The 18,202-nt window shown below is 30.2% G+C and overlaps 1 protein-coding gene across 1 annotated transcript; it reads right to left on the bottom strand.

The window, feature by feature from the left end:
* Positions 1-3,001: 3,001 nt before the first annotated feature.
* LOC139867268 (uncharacterized) lies at positions 3,002-5,949 on the bottom strand. The gene is made up of 10 exons (XM_071855610.1): positions 5,687-5,949; positions 5,082-5,248; positions 4,960-4,997; positions 4,711-4,819; positions 4,594-4,617; positions 4,429-4,497; positions 4,308-4,349; positions 4,101-4,200; positions 3,953-4,007; positions 3,002-3,455 (listed from the first exon to the last, which is right to left on the bottom strand). Exons 1-10 carry the CDS (start codon positions 5,733-5,735, stop codon positions 3,137-3,139), a joined length of 972 nt encoding a protein of 323 aa, XP_071711711.1. The 5' UTR covers positions 5,736-5,949; the 3' UTR covers positions 3,002-3,136.
* Between the last annotated feature and the right edge of the window lie 12,253 nt (positions 5,950-18,202).

The raw sequence follows: 18,202 nt of genomic DNA, 5'->3' as shown, positions 1-18,202 counted from the left end.
ATGGAGTCATACATGTTTTATTCGAGGAAGCATTGCATTCACAAAATCATCACCGTGTATTTATTTTGACTGCATTGTCAACGGAAGTATTCTTGTAAACTGTTATTTACGGTGATTGTCTATATGTAGAAATTATCAGATGTCGAAAACATTGAATTTTAAATATTCATTTATGGTATATCTTTTCAAAAGAATGCAATGTTTATAAAACGTATCATATAGAGGTCAAATGCCTCGCGATGTAATCATATGTTATTGTATTCGTCCCTATGGATTGGGTCGGGTTGTTTCACGTTTCCGTTGTTTACTAAATAACTTCAAAATCACTAAATATACACTTTATTTATATGTATATACTTTCTGAATAATACTTATATATTATTATTATTTTACATAATTAATCTTAACAATTACCATATATAATATTTCATCTTATTATATGAATATTTATTTACAAGCACTTGTATCGTGAGTCGTCAGAAATAATCAAATCTCAAATGAATTCATAAAAATAATTCTAAGATTTTGAGACTCAACATTACAGACTTTTCTTATTGTGTCAAAAATACTAAATCGTATTGAGAGTTGATTAAAAATTAGTCGAAATTTTCCGGGTCGTGACATGCGTGTGTATATTTTTGGCCGTCTTTTGTACGCAAGCAAAATATTGCGTCCTTGCGTGTGTATACTTTTGTCTATATTGCTAACGCAAGCAAAGCCTTGCGTACGCAAGCAAAGGTTTGCGTCCTTGCGTGTAGTGTAAAAATAATTACATAAAAATAACACAGTAGGTACCTAGAATACAACAATACATTACAACAAACGAAATCCAACAATACATAAAAAATAAAATTGACATACACTTGCGATAGTGTTACTAATTATCGTTCCCTAAATTGCACGTTGCATAAAACTGAGACTGATATGCCTTAAAAGCTTCAGCATCTGTGGCCTTCTCCTTACCCTTCTTCGATTTTGAGGCCGTTGTTTTTACTACCCTTTTAGAAGTTGATTCACCTGTTCGGTCATAAGAAGCTGTGCGCGTATCCCTACCATGATCAGGTTCTTTGCAACGAGTGCAAGTTCTTACGGTTTTTTCAGTATCTTCACCCTTCGACGGAATACGTTTTGTACTTCGACAGAAAAGTGTTCAATTATAATAAGGTCAATTATAAGTTAAAAATTGAGAGAGATTATCGATACTTACAACTACGCCAAGGGAATAGTAACACATTAAAAATCTATCTTCTTTGTCGGTGACCAAATTACTTACGCTTCCCGGGTTGTGGATCCTAATGTTATATAGGTAAAGGGGAAGCATTCGGAACGAGTCTTCAGCACTGCCACGAAGCTTCTGTAATGTATGACATTTTGCCCTCCATGCTTGATTGTAAGATATGCTGACACCGAACCGGTGTCCTATATCCGCACGTATATCATTTGCTTTGTATTCCCGGTTTGCAGACTTGAAAGAATCCACAAGCATACTACCCAACACCTTTTTGGTAGCATGTTTATTGTTTCCCATAATTAGTGTGCGTGAGCATGTGTGTACGTCAAGCAATTTCTTTACCATAAAGTTTTCAGTGTTCCGTATTTTGTAAGCACTAATTTTCCATTCACAGTTTGGCAACACACAATTAGCGGTGTATCGAGATTTGTCCGTCTTTACAGGCTTAATTTGGAAGTTTTCTTCAAGACATTTTGTAAATAGAGTGTTTATGAACTCGGCCTTGTTCAAAAAAGTTTGACGAACTTTAATTAAATCTGATACCCTATACGTGGTAGGTGTTTGAGTCGTAAATTCAGGCTCTTGCTCTTGCTGACTCAATAGAGGTGGCATATTCCAGAATAAATCTTGCTTTTCTTCTTCATATTGATCTTCTTCGTCTTCGTCTCCGTCTTTTTCTCCATCTAAATCACTAGATGCGACAACAGATATCTCAAACGGGTGTTCTCCTTCTTTAATTTTACATACGTTTTCAACACCATAGTTAAACATATCAAACTCTTCAGTGTTTTGAGGTGGCATTTCAGGCTCTTCCGCTTCTAAATTATGAAGGTTTGGTTCAGTGACTTGTGTTGAGCCTGTTTCTGGGTCTGGTTGTGGTTGGAGTGTTTCTGGGTTTCGTTGTAGTTGGTGTGTTTCTTGGTTTCGTTGTGGTACGTGTGTTTCTGGGTTTCGTTGTGGTAGATTCATTCGTACTTTCTCAACAACATAAATATCAATCGGAGCATTTACAATTGCATATTGTAAGAACTCTTGAAAGTCTTCATAATCATCCGTAATATCAAAAACATGGTTATTATAAATGTATCTCATTGAAACAGGTGAATTGAGTGGCATTTGTATTTTTTAAGAACATTTTTTAATAATATTCTCTGATTCATTGGTTTTATAGGTGCAACAGGTAGTTTTAGCCTAATCCTAAAACAATCTAGGGGTAAATACATGGGAATGTTGTTAATAAACTCAAAAGAACCCCCACAACATATATGAACAACAAATTTATCTTCAATAACACAATTCATAAATACTTAGGTAGTGCAAAAAAATGCTTGAAAATGTACCTTGTGTAGCCAATAATCACTGAAATTCTTTGGGAATGAGTTGTGAGGAAATGATAAATTACAAGTTCCAGGGACATTCTTTATATAGGATCGAAATTCTATCCATGAAAATCTAGAAAATCTAATGAAATCTTATCCTGAAAATCCTATCCTGCTAAGATAAAGGCGCAAGGACGCAAGGACGCAAGGAAGCTTGCGTACTTGCGCCTGTTTGTACGCAAGGTACCTTGCGCCTTGCGAGGGCATTTTGTCAAAAAAAAAATTGTTGGGCTCTGGTGCAAGGGGACCAAAATGTTTGGGCATTTTGGTGATAATCCCAAACTTACAGCCAGATTGGGCCTTTTAACTAAAGCTAGAAACATTTAATCCAAATACAAGTTCAGCTTTTACTGCAGATCTGTAAAATGTAGTAACATGCTAATATGCATCAGATTCAAAAGATGTTAACAAGATACAGACAAGCAGTCAAAACGCACAACATACAATCGACTATCCCGCCTTCAGTTAAAAATACAAAGTTATCATATGCTCAGTGCATGTGTTTACCTTATAGCTAGTTATAACATCATTCAGGTCTTCGCAATTTTACGTGAAGACCAATTTCCTTGTAAGATTGAACCTTTTTAGCTGCTACACGAGATGGCCTTAGAATAGATGATCTACTGCTACTTTCTTGAACGCTCTTATTTGAAACAGACGGTCTTGGATCGTTATCTTTATCATCTTTCTTAACAGAAATAGCAAATGAATTCAAATCATCCTCTTGCATTTTATCATCAGATAACGCACATGCTGGAACATCTACATTGTCCGTATGAAATTCCTCTTCTTTAGGTTTTGGTTCTTCAGCCTTAAACCGAGCAGATTGCCTTCTAGCTGGCAGCCTGTAAATATAAAGAATTCATACTTATGTAAAATCTTAGTTTTAACCTTTTGGGATAAAAAACAAAGAATTAGATACAAACTAAAGGTGGCGATTTCAGATTGCCATCCAATACATACTTATGAATACATGGGTCAATTGAGAATACATACTGCCAAATGTGTAATGGGTAATAAAACTATAAAGAGGTTCTTTAAAATAAACGGGTCAACAAGGTTGAAACTTGAAAGTCACCCAAAGTGTAATTTTAATGCACATATCCTCCAAAATCATTCGATTGTATAAGCTGGTATTATATAATTCTTGAAATGTTTAAAGCCTAGCTCACATGGTGGGTGGTATTATATAATTCTTGAAATGTTTACAACCTAGTTTTTTAACAACTTAGTTATTTTTACACGACTTAGTAAATTTGAACAAAGTGTATTTCATACGCATCCAACCCGCCCATTTTTCAACTTTACTAATAACCCATAAACATAATAAGCAGGCACAAACCTTCCATTATCACCTGTTCCCTGCTCCTGCAGCTTTCTAACAGAAGGAAGTAAACCTAAAATCAAAAACAAGATTACACTAATTTCAGAACTCAATTGGTGTAAAGTGTAAAATAAGATTTAAGTCAAAACACACAAATTAGACAAACTTTTCAATTTTTCCCTTCCTTCGGCATTACTAGTTTGGTCTTTTACTGCTTCTGCAGATACACAATCTCCCGTTTCCTTGTCCCCTGACACTTTCAGCTTCTACCAATTCATAAACATAAATGGTTACCGAATCGGTTACAAAAGATTATTTGTCATCAATGTTGCATATATAATAACTCATGAGATTCAATCATGCAAATGCTAACCTTAGATTCTGTAGCTTCACAAGTTTTCATTTTCCTTTTTCCCTGAGACATAAAAGGCACTACAGCATGTAAACACGCGAATATGTGCTAGACAGCCATTGAAGAAAAGGCAGAAGCTAACCTCCATCTCCTTTTGTTTTGCTATAAGCAAAGCAGTTTTGCATCCAAGTTGATGTTGCAGGTCTTTTAGCTAAACCATAACAAACAAATAAGTATTAAATATATGCACAAGTGATGGCTAAAAAATACAAAAATGGGAACATGACATTTGTGATTAATAACTTACTCTATCCTTGCTAGAATTTAGTTCCTGCAAAAGTAAAGATAAGTCAATCTAGTTAATTTGATAGATGAAACAAATTAAACATTAAAGTATTAAACACATCATTTCAAACAAACAAACCGCTAGCATTTGACTATTTGACTGAGCAAGCTTAATATTCTGTTGTTGCATCTTTTGAAAGGTAATCTTCAACTTGAGTACCTCAGCCCCGCTTAGTTCAATAATTCTACTGTAAAAACATTAAGGAAAGCATGCACATGCACGGTTGAGATGATAGGTGTGTATCGCAAATTGTTAATGGACTAACAGATGTTTATCTATATCCTTTTTAATTAACCATGTAACTATAAAACTAATAAAGAAGGATACTTTCTATCTGCTAAGAGCTTCACGAGTGCTGCATTTTCCTACATCAGATCAGATTAACAATAAAAAGACGTTAATGCAATTCAAACAAACTATCGTACAATGCTACAAGGCAAAATGAGTACCTTTTGGAGATGCTCGATATATTCTTTCACGGTAGCTGAACTTGGCCGCCCCTTATTATCTTGGTTCAAAATACTAGGTTTTCGTGGCACGTTGCTTACGTCAGCAAGCGTTTTCCTACCTAAATTTCCTATGGACTCTTTGGCCATCTTCTCTACTTTAGCCTTATCTATTTATCATCAAGTTTTACACTAGCACAAATTAGACGATATATTAAAGCTTCTAACTCACAACTGTTAGAAGATTCAACAAAAAGCTCATTCTCAACACAAATTATATGTATCACATTGTAGTTATTTCAGATTAAAAAACAACTTTAAAGTTCAAAGCATACAGCAAAATCTATATGTTAGCAATATAACAACTTTAGGTAAATTTATAATAAAAAAATAATGATAGAATAATTGATTAGATAATAGATACTAACAGATAACAGATAAGGAGAATAAAACCCTAATTAATTGTCCGGAAACTAATATTTGGTTCTTGAAAGTAACAATTTAGTGATATAAAACCCTAGAATTCGAAATGAAATGAGATTGTGAGATCACAATTCGTAATAATTGGGGCAAAATTGATACAAACGAGCTAATATACAAACACATACCCTCAAAAACGACATCGTTTTTTGATTTACGGACGACACCAACTTCCATGATCTTGTACACCAATAAGCCCTAATTTATAACCTCAACATAATAACTTCAAGTCCTTGTCTCACAAACCTATAGATGCAGAAAACACTGTGTGCGTATCTCTCACTAACACAGTGATTGGAGTCGCAGCGCAGAGATAGGGAATCGAAATATTGATGATGAAAATCCAAACGTCTTACCGAACCAAAACCCGAGCCTAAATTTGAATCTGCTAGCCTTTTTGTTTCTATCTTTTTGGTGTACGGGAGTATTTCTTGATCTTTATTCTTTATTATATAATATAATGGGCCTTCTCATGGGCTAATAAGCTGATCCAACAAAGATAGCCCAATTATTATTACTATTATTTTTTAAATGATTTTTGTTACTTGAGACTTGAGAGTGATAGTGTCAGTGTTGTAAAAAACCCGATTACTCACCGATTAATTCTCGATTAATCATTTTTAGGAGCAATCCGTTTCGATTTCCAAAAATCCGTTTAATTAAACGGTCAACGTCAATTGATGGATCAAAATCGAATTTGGTAATCAAATTTAGTCAAAATATAAAATGATTAACATTATAACATGAATTTAAACTAAAAATTTATAGTTTTGAAGCAAAATGAACAATTTTAGACAATTATGTTAAAAATTATATTTATATTTATGGTTTTTATCTATAGTTACACATATAATTTTTAAAATTTAATATTTAAATGTATACAGTACAATCCGATTAATTCCCGAATTGCCGATTAATCCTTCCAAAGTCTCGACCGATTAATCCCCGAATAGCGAATTTTGCAACCTTGGATAGTGTCGTTCAAAAAAATTTATTAATAGAGACAAAATTAAATTATAGGTTAATTTATTTAAGAAAATAATAAATGTATAAATAGGAGAATCATATTTAATTGCACTTAACTTACATATATGAATATATAAATTAAAAAAAAATATATCAGAATTGTAAAGAGCGTGTGACTTCAGTTACACAAAGGTGACACAGCCTTTGAGATATCGTTGTTTAGGTACAATAATCTTCTCATTTTCTATTTAACAATACTAAATTTGATTAAGATAAAATTTAATAATGCAACTATGATCAAACAACATAATAAGCGTTGGAACGCCCCGGTGGCTCTCTGCGAAATTCAAGCCGTCTCGTTCGATTGGTTCTCTTGCAAGTTCAAAGGCTCAAAATTAGACTGGAATTCGTGGTTATCCAATCCGGATATATACTTGTAATTATTGTAAATTGTTGAGGTGCAATCTCTGCATCCTCATCACTTTGTCTAGTGTGTAGGTGATTTAGTTGTAAGCGTTTATGGGCTACGCTTTAGCCTCTCGTGTATCACCTTGTGTATCTTTTTATAGTAATGAAATTTATGTTGCTTTTCAAAAAAAAAAAAAAAAAAAACCCTTTTTTATAGTGTTTCTAAATATAGATTGCTTGCTACAAATTTCTTTTTGCATATCCATTAATCACCAACAGAATAACTGACTCATTGTGTAGATGTAAAGACGAACATTTGACGTTCTTTCATTTTCATTATTAGGACCTCTCACAAACTTAAAGCATCCATATAGTATACTTTAAAATGTGATAAAGTTTATATATTACCTAAAGACACGTTCTTTGAACAATGCAAAGTCCAACACTATTCATATAAAATTCAGCCAACGACAACACAAGAGAAATATCGTCGCAAGACGTATATCTCAAACGCGTTACATTATGGAATAACTATGAGATGCATATGGATATGTACTTTGAAAGATTAAAAAAAAAAAAAAAAGTGTACATGATTCACCAAATATTAATAGATAAAAGAATTTGTTCCATGAATGAGGACCTTTTTAGTGTAGTTATCATCATCAACTTCTTTATATTTTGGCCCGACTTTAGTACTTTATTTTAGGCATTGAGTAAGATATTGCTTTAATTGACAAATATACACATAGATACACCATTATCCACAATCATATTCGCATTTAAATACTTGTATTAATCAAATGTACGTTAGTATGATATACACACACAATATATATATATATATATATATATATATATATATATATATATATATATATATATATATATATATATATATATATATATATAGGGTGAGGATCCACAGAGAATCAAAGATGGTAGAGAACCAAGAGAACCATCGAACTGACCTTCAGACTTTCGTCAATATGCGTGCAGATTGAATTTTTTTTTTTAATAAAAAAAATTCAGTCTGTGTGTTCAACAACTCGATCTTCGTACAGATTGAACCCAATCTGCCACAGATTGAGTTCAATCTGCACACAGATTGAACAGTCGCTGTTGCTTCTCATGAACATAAAATCGAATTTTATGATCTAGACGTTTTCAGCGTATGATTTCTTCATGAAATGTGCTCCAAATCATCCAAAAAACACTCGACATCTGTTGATAACATCTAAATTCAACAGAATCTCGCCAATTAATTTGTTGACTAGAAGAACATCAACGTTGACTTTTCGAATTCGAAAGTAAATCTTCATGTTTGGATCTGTAATGTTGCAGATAGTGTCACGATAAGAATTAGATCATATCTACACTTTTACATTTCCTCAACTCGTGCCAATTTGATCCAGAGACCTACTCAGCTCAAATTTATGAAGAACGAAGAGCATGGATCGAAAATCATTGAATCTGTTGTTGTTGATATAATCTGTTGATGAAATAGTATTAGGAATCATGTAAGGATCACAGTTTTGTTCTCAATTTGTGGTTATAATCATCAATTGATGATTCTGAAATTTAGGCTTGAGGATGAACGATGAGTATTTGAGTGAAATAACATGGTGCTATGGGTTCTCTCCCTAGTCAAGTTCTCTCAGGATCCTTTCAATATATATATATATATATATATATATATATATATATATATATATATATATATGGGCAGGATCAATAGGGAAGTAACCAAACGGGGGGAAGCAAATTTTTTTATTTTTTTTTCGTTTTTTGGAAAAAAAATTTCCGGCATGAAGATCACACGAAAATATGAACATTTAGAAGAGACACTTCGTGATGAATGTTATTATTTAGGCGGAAAAATGATCGACGAAAATAACATTCAAGATAATATTGTTCGTGAAGAATATGAACGTTTTTTTTTCATGTTTTGTGAAGTAAAATTCAGCTCGATTTAGAGTTTAGGGTTTAGGGTTTGGTGTTTTGGGTTTATTCCATAAACCCAAAACACCAAACCCTAAACCCTAAACCCTAAACTCTAAACCCTTCGTGTTAAAAACTCAATCTAAATCCTAAATCTAAACCCTAAACCCTAAATTTCTAAACCCTAATATCTAAACCCTATAAACCCTAATATATAAACCCCAATAGCTAAAACCTCAAAATACGCTCGAAAAACACGATAATTGTTATATATTACTTCTTCGAGCGTTTTCCCGCCAAAATAAAAACATTTATCACAAAGTGTCTCTACTAAATGTTCATATTTTCATCTCATCTATAATGTTCGTGAACAAAGTTTTTTCAAAAAACGAAAAAAAAAAAAATTGCTTCCCCCCGCTTCCCCCCGAATGGTTACTTCCCTCTTGATCCTACCACTATATATATATATATATATATATATATATATATATATATATATATATATATATATATATATATATATATATATATATATATATATATATATATATATATATATATATATATATATATATATATGATCCAGTGAGAATAGTTTTAGTGTGAGAACTCTATAAATTCAAAAATACACTGAAATTCGAGCAAAAAAAAGTGGCGGGCGAGCAAAATTCACGAAAATCGAGCAAAAATCATGAAATTCGAGCATACAAAAAACACGGACGAACGCAAATTTTTTTATTCAAATTACCAAAATGTAGAACACATTTTTCTTCGAATATCACGTTTTTTGTTCGAATATCAACGTGTTCTACATTTTTTTGTTCGACTTTTAAAAATGTAGAACACATTTTTGTTCGAATTTAACAATTTTTGTTCGACTTTCATTTTTTTGTTCGGCCGCCTTTTTTTATTGTTCGAATTTCCCGTTACTTTTTTGCTCGCCCGCCACTTTTTTTACTCGAATTTCAGTGTATTTTGGAGTTCTCAGAGTTCTCACACAAAAAAGTTCTCATTTGATCCCTCTAATATATATATATATATATATATATATATATATATATATATATATATATATATATATATATATAGGGGCAGGATCATTGGGGAAGTAATCAATCGGGGGGAATCAAAATTTATTTTTTTTGTTTTTTTGGAAAGTTTTTTTTCAGACATCAAGATCACACGAAAATATGAACATTTAAAAAAGACACTTCGTGATGAATGTTATTATTAAGGCGGAAAAACGATCGACAAAAATAACATTCAAGATAATATTAATTGTGAAGAATGTTAAAAACTCAATCTAAATCCTAAATCTAAACCCTAAACCCTAAATTTCTTAACTCTAATATCTAAAACCTCAAAATACGCTCGAAAAACACGATAATTGTTATATATTAATTCTTCGAACGTTTTTCCGTCAAAATAAAAACATTTATCACAGAGTGTTTTTATTAAATGTTTATATTTTCATTCAATCTATAATTTTCGTGAACAAAATTTTTTCAAAAAAAAAAAAAAAATTGCTTCCCCCAGCTTCCCCCCGATTGGTTACTTCCCTCTTGATCCTTATATATATATATATATATATATATATATATATATATATATATATATATATATATATATATATATATATATATATATATATATATATATATATATATATATATATAAATATATATATATTTGAACGACTATTTTAACATCGGATACTCTTCACCGCACACGCGTTAGCAGAAAACTCTTCACACACCATCATCGCGTTGAGTATCTGATGTGCATTAGATTAAACTGAGTGACTTAGAGCATACACCATTATACACCACAACAGAATCGTTGAGAAAACCTCGCTTTTGGATTTGAATGCCATTTAAGTATATACCAAGTAGTCTACTACATACTAGTAAAATGCCATTTAAGTGACATCACTTTATAATTAAAACTATACCTTAAAAAAAATTCAGGGACACTTGGCACTATCTCATAACATTTGCTTACATCATTATCTTAATTCATTTTAATTAATTAAAATAAAAATAAAAACTAGCCTTAGATAAACCGTGAAATGATAAATAAAAAGGAGTAATTATACTTCGTATTTGAACTGTGTACTGAAGAAGCCACTGCCCCTTCTCCAATTATCATCACCCTTCAAATGCATGCCTGGCCTTTTGATATTACCAAAACACACGCCTCTTTCTCTCACACATAGCTTGACCATCTTCTTCATCTTCTTCTTCATTTATTCTTATTAAACTCTTATTTAGGGTTGTTTTTTTCATCTCTTCTTCATTTTTCAGATCCAATACAGATTCAAAAAGGCAGAGATAATCAAGATTTTCTTGAGATTCAACTGGTACTTTTTCATTTTTGATTTTTCGTTTCCTTAAATTCTAATCATCGCCATCATCTATGATCACCACCACCGCATCAGCCATCTACAGCTGCCCTCAATCTCACCGCCGTGAAAATCGATTGAAGAAGTGGTGTCGGGTTTGCAAAATCGAGTGAAATTTGAAGGTTTACTTGACTATTCTGTTGACCAAAGAACTTTGCATTGATAAGTTTCTGAAACTGAATCACCAATAAAAGTGCATTGGTGTGGCAATTTGAAATGTGTACTGAAGAAGCCACTGCCCCTTCTCCAATTATCATCACCCTTCAAATGCACGCCTGGCCTTTTGATATTACCAAAACACACGCCTCTTTCTCTCACACATAGCCCAAAAAATCACATCTTTCTATGATTGCAGTACCCTAAAATTTGATTGCCTCCTGTTAATTACTCTTTATTTTTTTAACTTCATTTATTCTCTTCTTCATCATATTCCTCCATGTTCATGTGTGAATTTTTGCTAGAAGAAGATCAGATATTGGATGTATATGTTCGTTGACTTAAAAATGTAAGTTTATGTTTTGTGTTTGTTGTTCGGGGTTTAATTTCGATCTTGGTTGTTCTAACAATCCTTGTAGGAAGCTTTTTATACCCCTTGATGGTTTCTTTTGGTTCTAATCACAGGTCAAAATTTTGTTTTACAGCGATTTTTTTATTAACACTACACGATGCATACTACGTGTTTGATGAAATGTCCAAGTGAAAAAGGGCTAATTTTGTGCATTTATTTTATTTGACAGGTTTTCATGTGTTGCCTTGAGCAAATTTTGGTCAAAAGAATCATCTTTCCTATTATAGTTTGCAAGATAAAGGTGCCTTTCATGTGTTGCATTCACGCACGTCAATTTCACCATGGTTGATATTTTTTTACAGTTGTTGATTACATGACTCTTTTAAATCCTATGTTTAGAACATTTGATTCATGTCATATTATAGTAGCTTACTTTAGTGAAGGTATCATTATTGTAGTGACCCGAACTTTTCCATGATTATATATTATATGAGATTAATATTTACATGAATAAATGTTTCCAACATGTTAAGCAATCAAACTTGTTAAGACTTGATTAATTGAAACGATTTTTGTGTTAACGTTTGACCACCCAGTTTGTCCGATGATTCACGAACGTTATAACTTGTATATGACATGATATTATATATATGAACATATATATATGTTTAACATGATGAAATGATAATTAAAGTATCTCATTATGTATATTAACAATGAACCTTATACATAAAACAAGACTACTAACTTAAGAAATTCAAAACGATATCTATACGTAACGATTATCGTTGTAATAACGTCTTAATATTTATATATCATATTAAGATATATTAGTACATCATGTTATCATGATAATGTAACAATTTAACATCTCATTAAATATAATAACAATGGGATTAATTACATTTAACGAAATCATTAACTTAAAGGTTTCGAAACAACACTTACATGTAACAACTAATGATGATTTAACGACTCAGTTAAAATGTATATACATGTAGTGTATTAAGATGTATTAATATACTTTTGGAAGACTTCAAGACACATATCAAAGTACTTTTACTTAACAAAAATGCTTACAATTGCATTCTCATTCATTTTCATCAACAATTCTACTCGTATGCACCCGTATTCGTACTCGTACAATACACAGCTCCTAGATGTATATACTATTGGTATATACACTTCAATTATCAACTCTTAGCAGCCTTAATGAGTCACATAAACATGTGGGAACCATCATTTGACAACTAGCATGAAATATCTCACAAAATCACAAACTAATGGAGCATATATTGCCATCCCATATTCAAGTGAAGTATCACTCACACAAACACATTCACTTTTCAATTTTCTTGAATGAAACCCATCTCTCTTAAGTTCTCTCTTGGTGTTCTAAGTGTTCTTCATCATCTTCATCAAAATCTAGTTCAATCTAGTTCTTAAATCCATACATAAACCAACTTACAAAACAACAACTCAAGAACACATCAAGAACACTTCCAAGTTTGCTAACTTACTTCCAATCTTGCAAATCCATTTCAAGTGATCATCCAACCTCACTAAATCTTTGTTATTTATAGTTGGTTATCATCCTAATTCAAGGTAATACTCATATTCAAACTTTAATCCAATTTCTACAACTATAATTATCTTAATTCAAGTACTAATCTTACTTGAACTTGTTTTCGTGTCATGATTCTACTTCAAGAACTTTCAAGCCATCAAAGATCCTTTGAAGCTCAAGTTATTTCTTCATCATTTCCAGTAGGTTTACCTACTATACTTGAGGTAGTAATGATGTTCATAACATCATTCGATTCATATATATATATATATAACTATCTTATTCGAAGATTATAACTTGTAATCACTAGAATATAGTTTAGTTAATTCTAAACTTGTTATAATGACCCGGAAAATTTTTGACTAATTTTAAACCAAACTTCGATACGATTTAATATATTTTGACACAATAAACAAAGTCTGTAATATTGAGTCTCAAAATTTTTGAACTATTTTTTTTTACATTCATTTAACTTCGACCATTCCCAAAGATTCATGAACCATTAATTGTAAATAAATGTGTATACATACAAATATAAATAGAAGTTGTTATATTATTATTATTACTAATATTATTATTATCATTAATAAATATTGATAACATTATAACTAATATTATTATCATTAATAATATTATTATTATCATTTTATTTTTATTATCATTATTAATCACTATTAAACTTATTATTATTATTATTATTATTATTATTATTATTATTATTATTATTATTATTATTATTATTATCATTAATAACATTAATATTATTATTAGTATTAAGTATTATTAATATTATCATTTATGATGTTATTGTTATTATTATCATTATTATTATCATTATTGATATATTTAATATTATTGTTAGTAATATATTTATTAATTACTAATATTTAGAAAATATACTAACAGATGATTTCCAAAACAATTTAACATCGATCAACTTTTATATATTTTTTCTCATGTATCTAATATCATTACAAATGGAATCTAGTCACAGACACAAACAAATTCTGTTAGGCATCCATATCAGATCAAATTATATTTCCTTTATATGTTTTAAGTCCTTTCTCCTTTCTAAACTTTCCTTCTGATTTCTCCTACGAGACAACCATATGACCACAAATCATTCACAATACAAACAAAAATTAGTGAGCATCTTCATTTGCTTTTATCTGCTTCCTGAATCGAATATTTTCTGTCAGATTAATATAACCTGTTGACAACAAATTGGTGAGCTGTAAAGAGTATATAATATATACGTATACATAGAGCTATAGAGGATTATGAGTTTAGTTTATTACACTTCATTGTCAATCCTTATTCCTTCTGCAAATTGATGAGAAAATCAAACAGAGAGATACAAAATTGTTAGCTGTCAATAACAGTTAAAGCGTACGAATCCGTTGCAAGTCTCTATCTAATTCTGCTTTCTTATTTCCTTATCCTGCTCAAGATTCTTCGTCGACTTTAATCAAACACTACAAAACAGACGGATACAAAATTTTAGGATATTGAAATCAAATGTAGTACGAATCTGTTAGCCATCCCTATCTAATTTATTTTTTTTATTTTACTAATTGAAAACCTCATGTACTTATTGTTGGATCTTGTTACCAGTCGACCTCAATAAGTACTACACAATAAACTGATCGATTATAAGTATTAACATTCATCCAATTACTCTCACCACTTTCTTTCTAGTGTTATAATTCAAACAAACACCCGAACCTCATTTTGATAATATATAAACATACACAAATACATACATATAGTAACACGAACCTTTTTCTTGGTTTCTGTTCAAATATCATCGTCAACTTGGTAATTTCTTTTGCTCTCTTTCGTTCCTGTTTCTTTTTTAATCACAAAAATCACTAACCATCGTGTTAGCTAGTCAAGAAACAACCACTTGAAACCTTGAACTCTACAAACGTCGACCACCACCTTGTTCCATTTGATTCATCGAATACCACTACAAACCAACCACCATGAAACCAACTACATGTCTTTGTTTCGAACACCACAAACCTCCAACCTAAACTAACACCATGAAATCATTTTTCTATATATATATATATATATATATATATATATATATATATATATATATATATATATAAATACATACACATACATACTAGATATATACATTTACATACCTTCACAACCACCATAAACACCACCAAGAGTCACCATTACCGCCACCATTTATCCACTTTATTTTTTTTCTTCTTTTTCCTTTTTGTTGCTTCTGTGTGACTCAAACACAACCCATAATGATAACTGATACTGCTTTTCTGTTTCAATTCGCGGTTAAAGAACACCAACCCAAAGCACCACTCGATATTTTTTTTTTCATCCGAGCACCTACAACCCACCTTCATTATTTCCGTTTCTACTTAAGTTAGTTGTTACGCTACAACTGCAGCTGCTATACTTCTGTTTTCCCGGTGACAACTCACACCACTGTCACCATTAAACCATCTTCAAAGTTTCATCATCCATAACCATATGACCACTCTCTTACATTCTCTCTCTCTCTCTCTCACTATATTTTTTTTCTGTTTTAAATCAATGCAAACACACACTTGGTTTCTGCTTTTATGAGACGATTAGATTGAGGACAAGCATAACAATAATTGAATATCATAATGGGTCTCTTTTCCTTTATGACCGACTTATATCAAATCAAGCGAACCATTTGATTAAAATAAAGTGGTGGGATGATGTAGGGTCAGTAAACAAAAACTAATTGGGTTGATGAGCTGTAAAGGTGTGACGACCCGGAAATTTCCGAATAAATTTAAACTTAAACCTTTATATGATTTCGAAACGATAAGCAAAGTCTGTTAAACTTAGTCTCAAAATTTTTGAATTGTTTACATGGATTCAGTTAACCTTTTGACCACTCCCGACGATTCACGAATAATTGTTGTAATTAAATAAATATATAAATATAATTGTAAGTATTGTAAATAATAAAATGTTATTGAAATCATTAGAATCAAATATGTAAATGATATACAATATATATTATTATTAAAACAAATCTATGTATATATATATATATATATATATATATATATATATATATATATATATAATAATTTGAAATTATAAAATATAATGTAAACATTAGAATTAATTATGTAAAATAAGATACAAAATAATTAGGTGTAATTTAAAATAAATCTATATATATATATATATAAATATATAATTACTATGTATAATTAATATTATATATACATTGTAATGCATATGATTATTCAAATATGTAATTAGTAAAATATAAAGTTAGTATATTATATGCATTTAAAATATAAATTTTATGGTTATTACTTTCCGTATTATTATTAAAGATAATAATATTAGTAATATTTGTATTATTAGTATTGTTATATAAATTGAAGTTTGATGTATATAAGTTGTTATATTATTGGTATTATTATTATTATTATTAACAATATTAAGTAGTGTTATTAATAACATTATTAATAATATTATCGTTATCATTCTTATTATGATTATTATTATTAAAGTTATTAAAATTATATTTTTTTATCATTATTATTATTAATATATTTATTATTATTATTATTATTATTATTATTATTATTATTATTATTGATATTATTATTAGTATTATTAATTTTATTTTATTTTTTATAATTACTACTAGTAGTAATATTATTATTAAAATACATATATAATAATATTAAAGGATATAATCAAATACAAATACATACATAGAAATACTGTTATATATATATATAAATAGATATACAGATAAACTGAATTACTGATATATTTATACAAAATTACATATACAGACATAGATACATATACATATATATGGATATACACATAAAGGAATATAAATAGATACGTATTTTGTTGCACATCTCGATCAAACTATAGTTGATTCTTGTTTCTGTCTTTAATCTGGATTACAAATCAAATTGAATCACAGTAGCACGACAAATTCTGTTAGCAGTCTTCATCGACCTTTTATTTTTTTTATTATTATTCTTCTGTCCTTATGATTCTTACTGTCGACCACGATTGGATATAAATCACACGAATTATACAATGTTATTGTTCAAGCCTTCCTTTTACCCATCGTCTTTATCAATTAAAAACAACACAACTTTGTATGATTAATTTTAAAACAGAAAAAAGTGAAGAACCCGTCGCCTACCCTGTTATTGAACTTGAAATTTAAAAAGCCCAATTTCGAATGAAACTTCAAAATGTAATAATGTAGTTTCGTTAGGAATCCTTTACTTAAACTCTCTGCAAGATTTCAAATCCCAATTCTTTGTATCAACGTCTAATTTTCGAGTCAAATTTATTTTTCAAAAAGTCAACTATCGTGTTCATAGAGAAATGTGAATTCGTTTGATTGTTTCTGAATCAATTGATGATCCCAGAAGTTTCTAACAACAAATTACTAACTATTTTATTTAGTAACCATCTCCTAAAAGGGTCTCTAAATTCAACATCGATTTTGGGTTCAAAGATGTGTTCTACAGCGGTTTTGTTTTGTTATTATTTATTATTTTTTTTCTTTCTGTTAGAGAAGTAAATTAAGCTAAGTCATAGTTGTTTATATTTCGTTTGAGAGTTCTAAAACCACAGAAATTATGTGTTGTATCGATTTGGGGGGTCTACTGGTCGATTGCATTTGAAGAAGAAGGAGAAAGAAGAACAATTAAATAATACGGGTTAAATAAATATGAATGTCCTTTTAAAACAGAAAAAGGGCAATAGCTGAAGCTATCCGTCCTAATCCATAAGGACGAATACAATAACATATGGTTACATTGTGAGGTATTTAACCTCTATATGATACATTT

The sequence above is a fragment of the Rutidosis leptorrhynchoides genome, chromosome 9 (assembly GCF_046630445.1).
Source record: "Rutidosis leptorrhynchoides isolate AG116_Rl617_1_P2 chromosome 9, CSIRO_AGI_Rlap_v1, whole genome shotgun sequence".
In the NCBI taxonomy this organism is placed as follows: Eukaryota; Viridiplantae; Streptophyta; class Magnoliopsida; order Asterales; family Asteraceae; genus Rutidosis; species Rutidosis leptorrhynchoides.
The sequence above is the reverse complement of the archived record's forward strand: the minus strand, read 5'-3'. Positions and strand labels throughout refer to the sequence as shown.

Coding starts and splice junctions, on each gene's coding strand:
- LOC139867268 (XM_071855610.1), bottom strand. CDS start 5,735: ATGGAAGTTGGTGTCGTCCGTAAATCAAAAAACGATGTCGTTTTTGAG. Junction 4,008..4,100: donor AGGAAGGGAAAAATTGAAAA/GTTTGTCTAATT, acceptor TTTTGATTTTAG/GTTTACTTCCTTCTGTTAGA. Junction 3,456..3,952: donor GGAACAGGTGATAATGGAAG/GTTTGTGCCTGC, acceptor TTATATTTACAG/GCTGCCAGCTAGAAGGCAAT.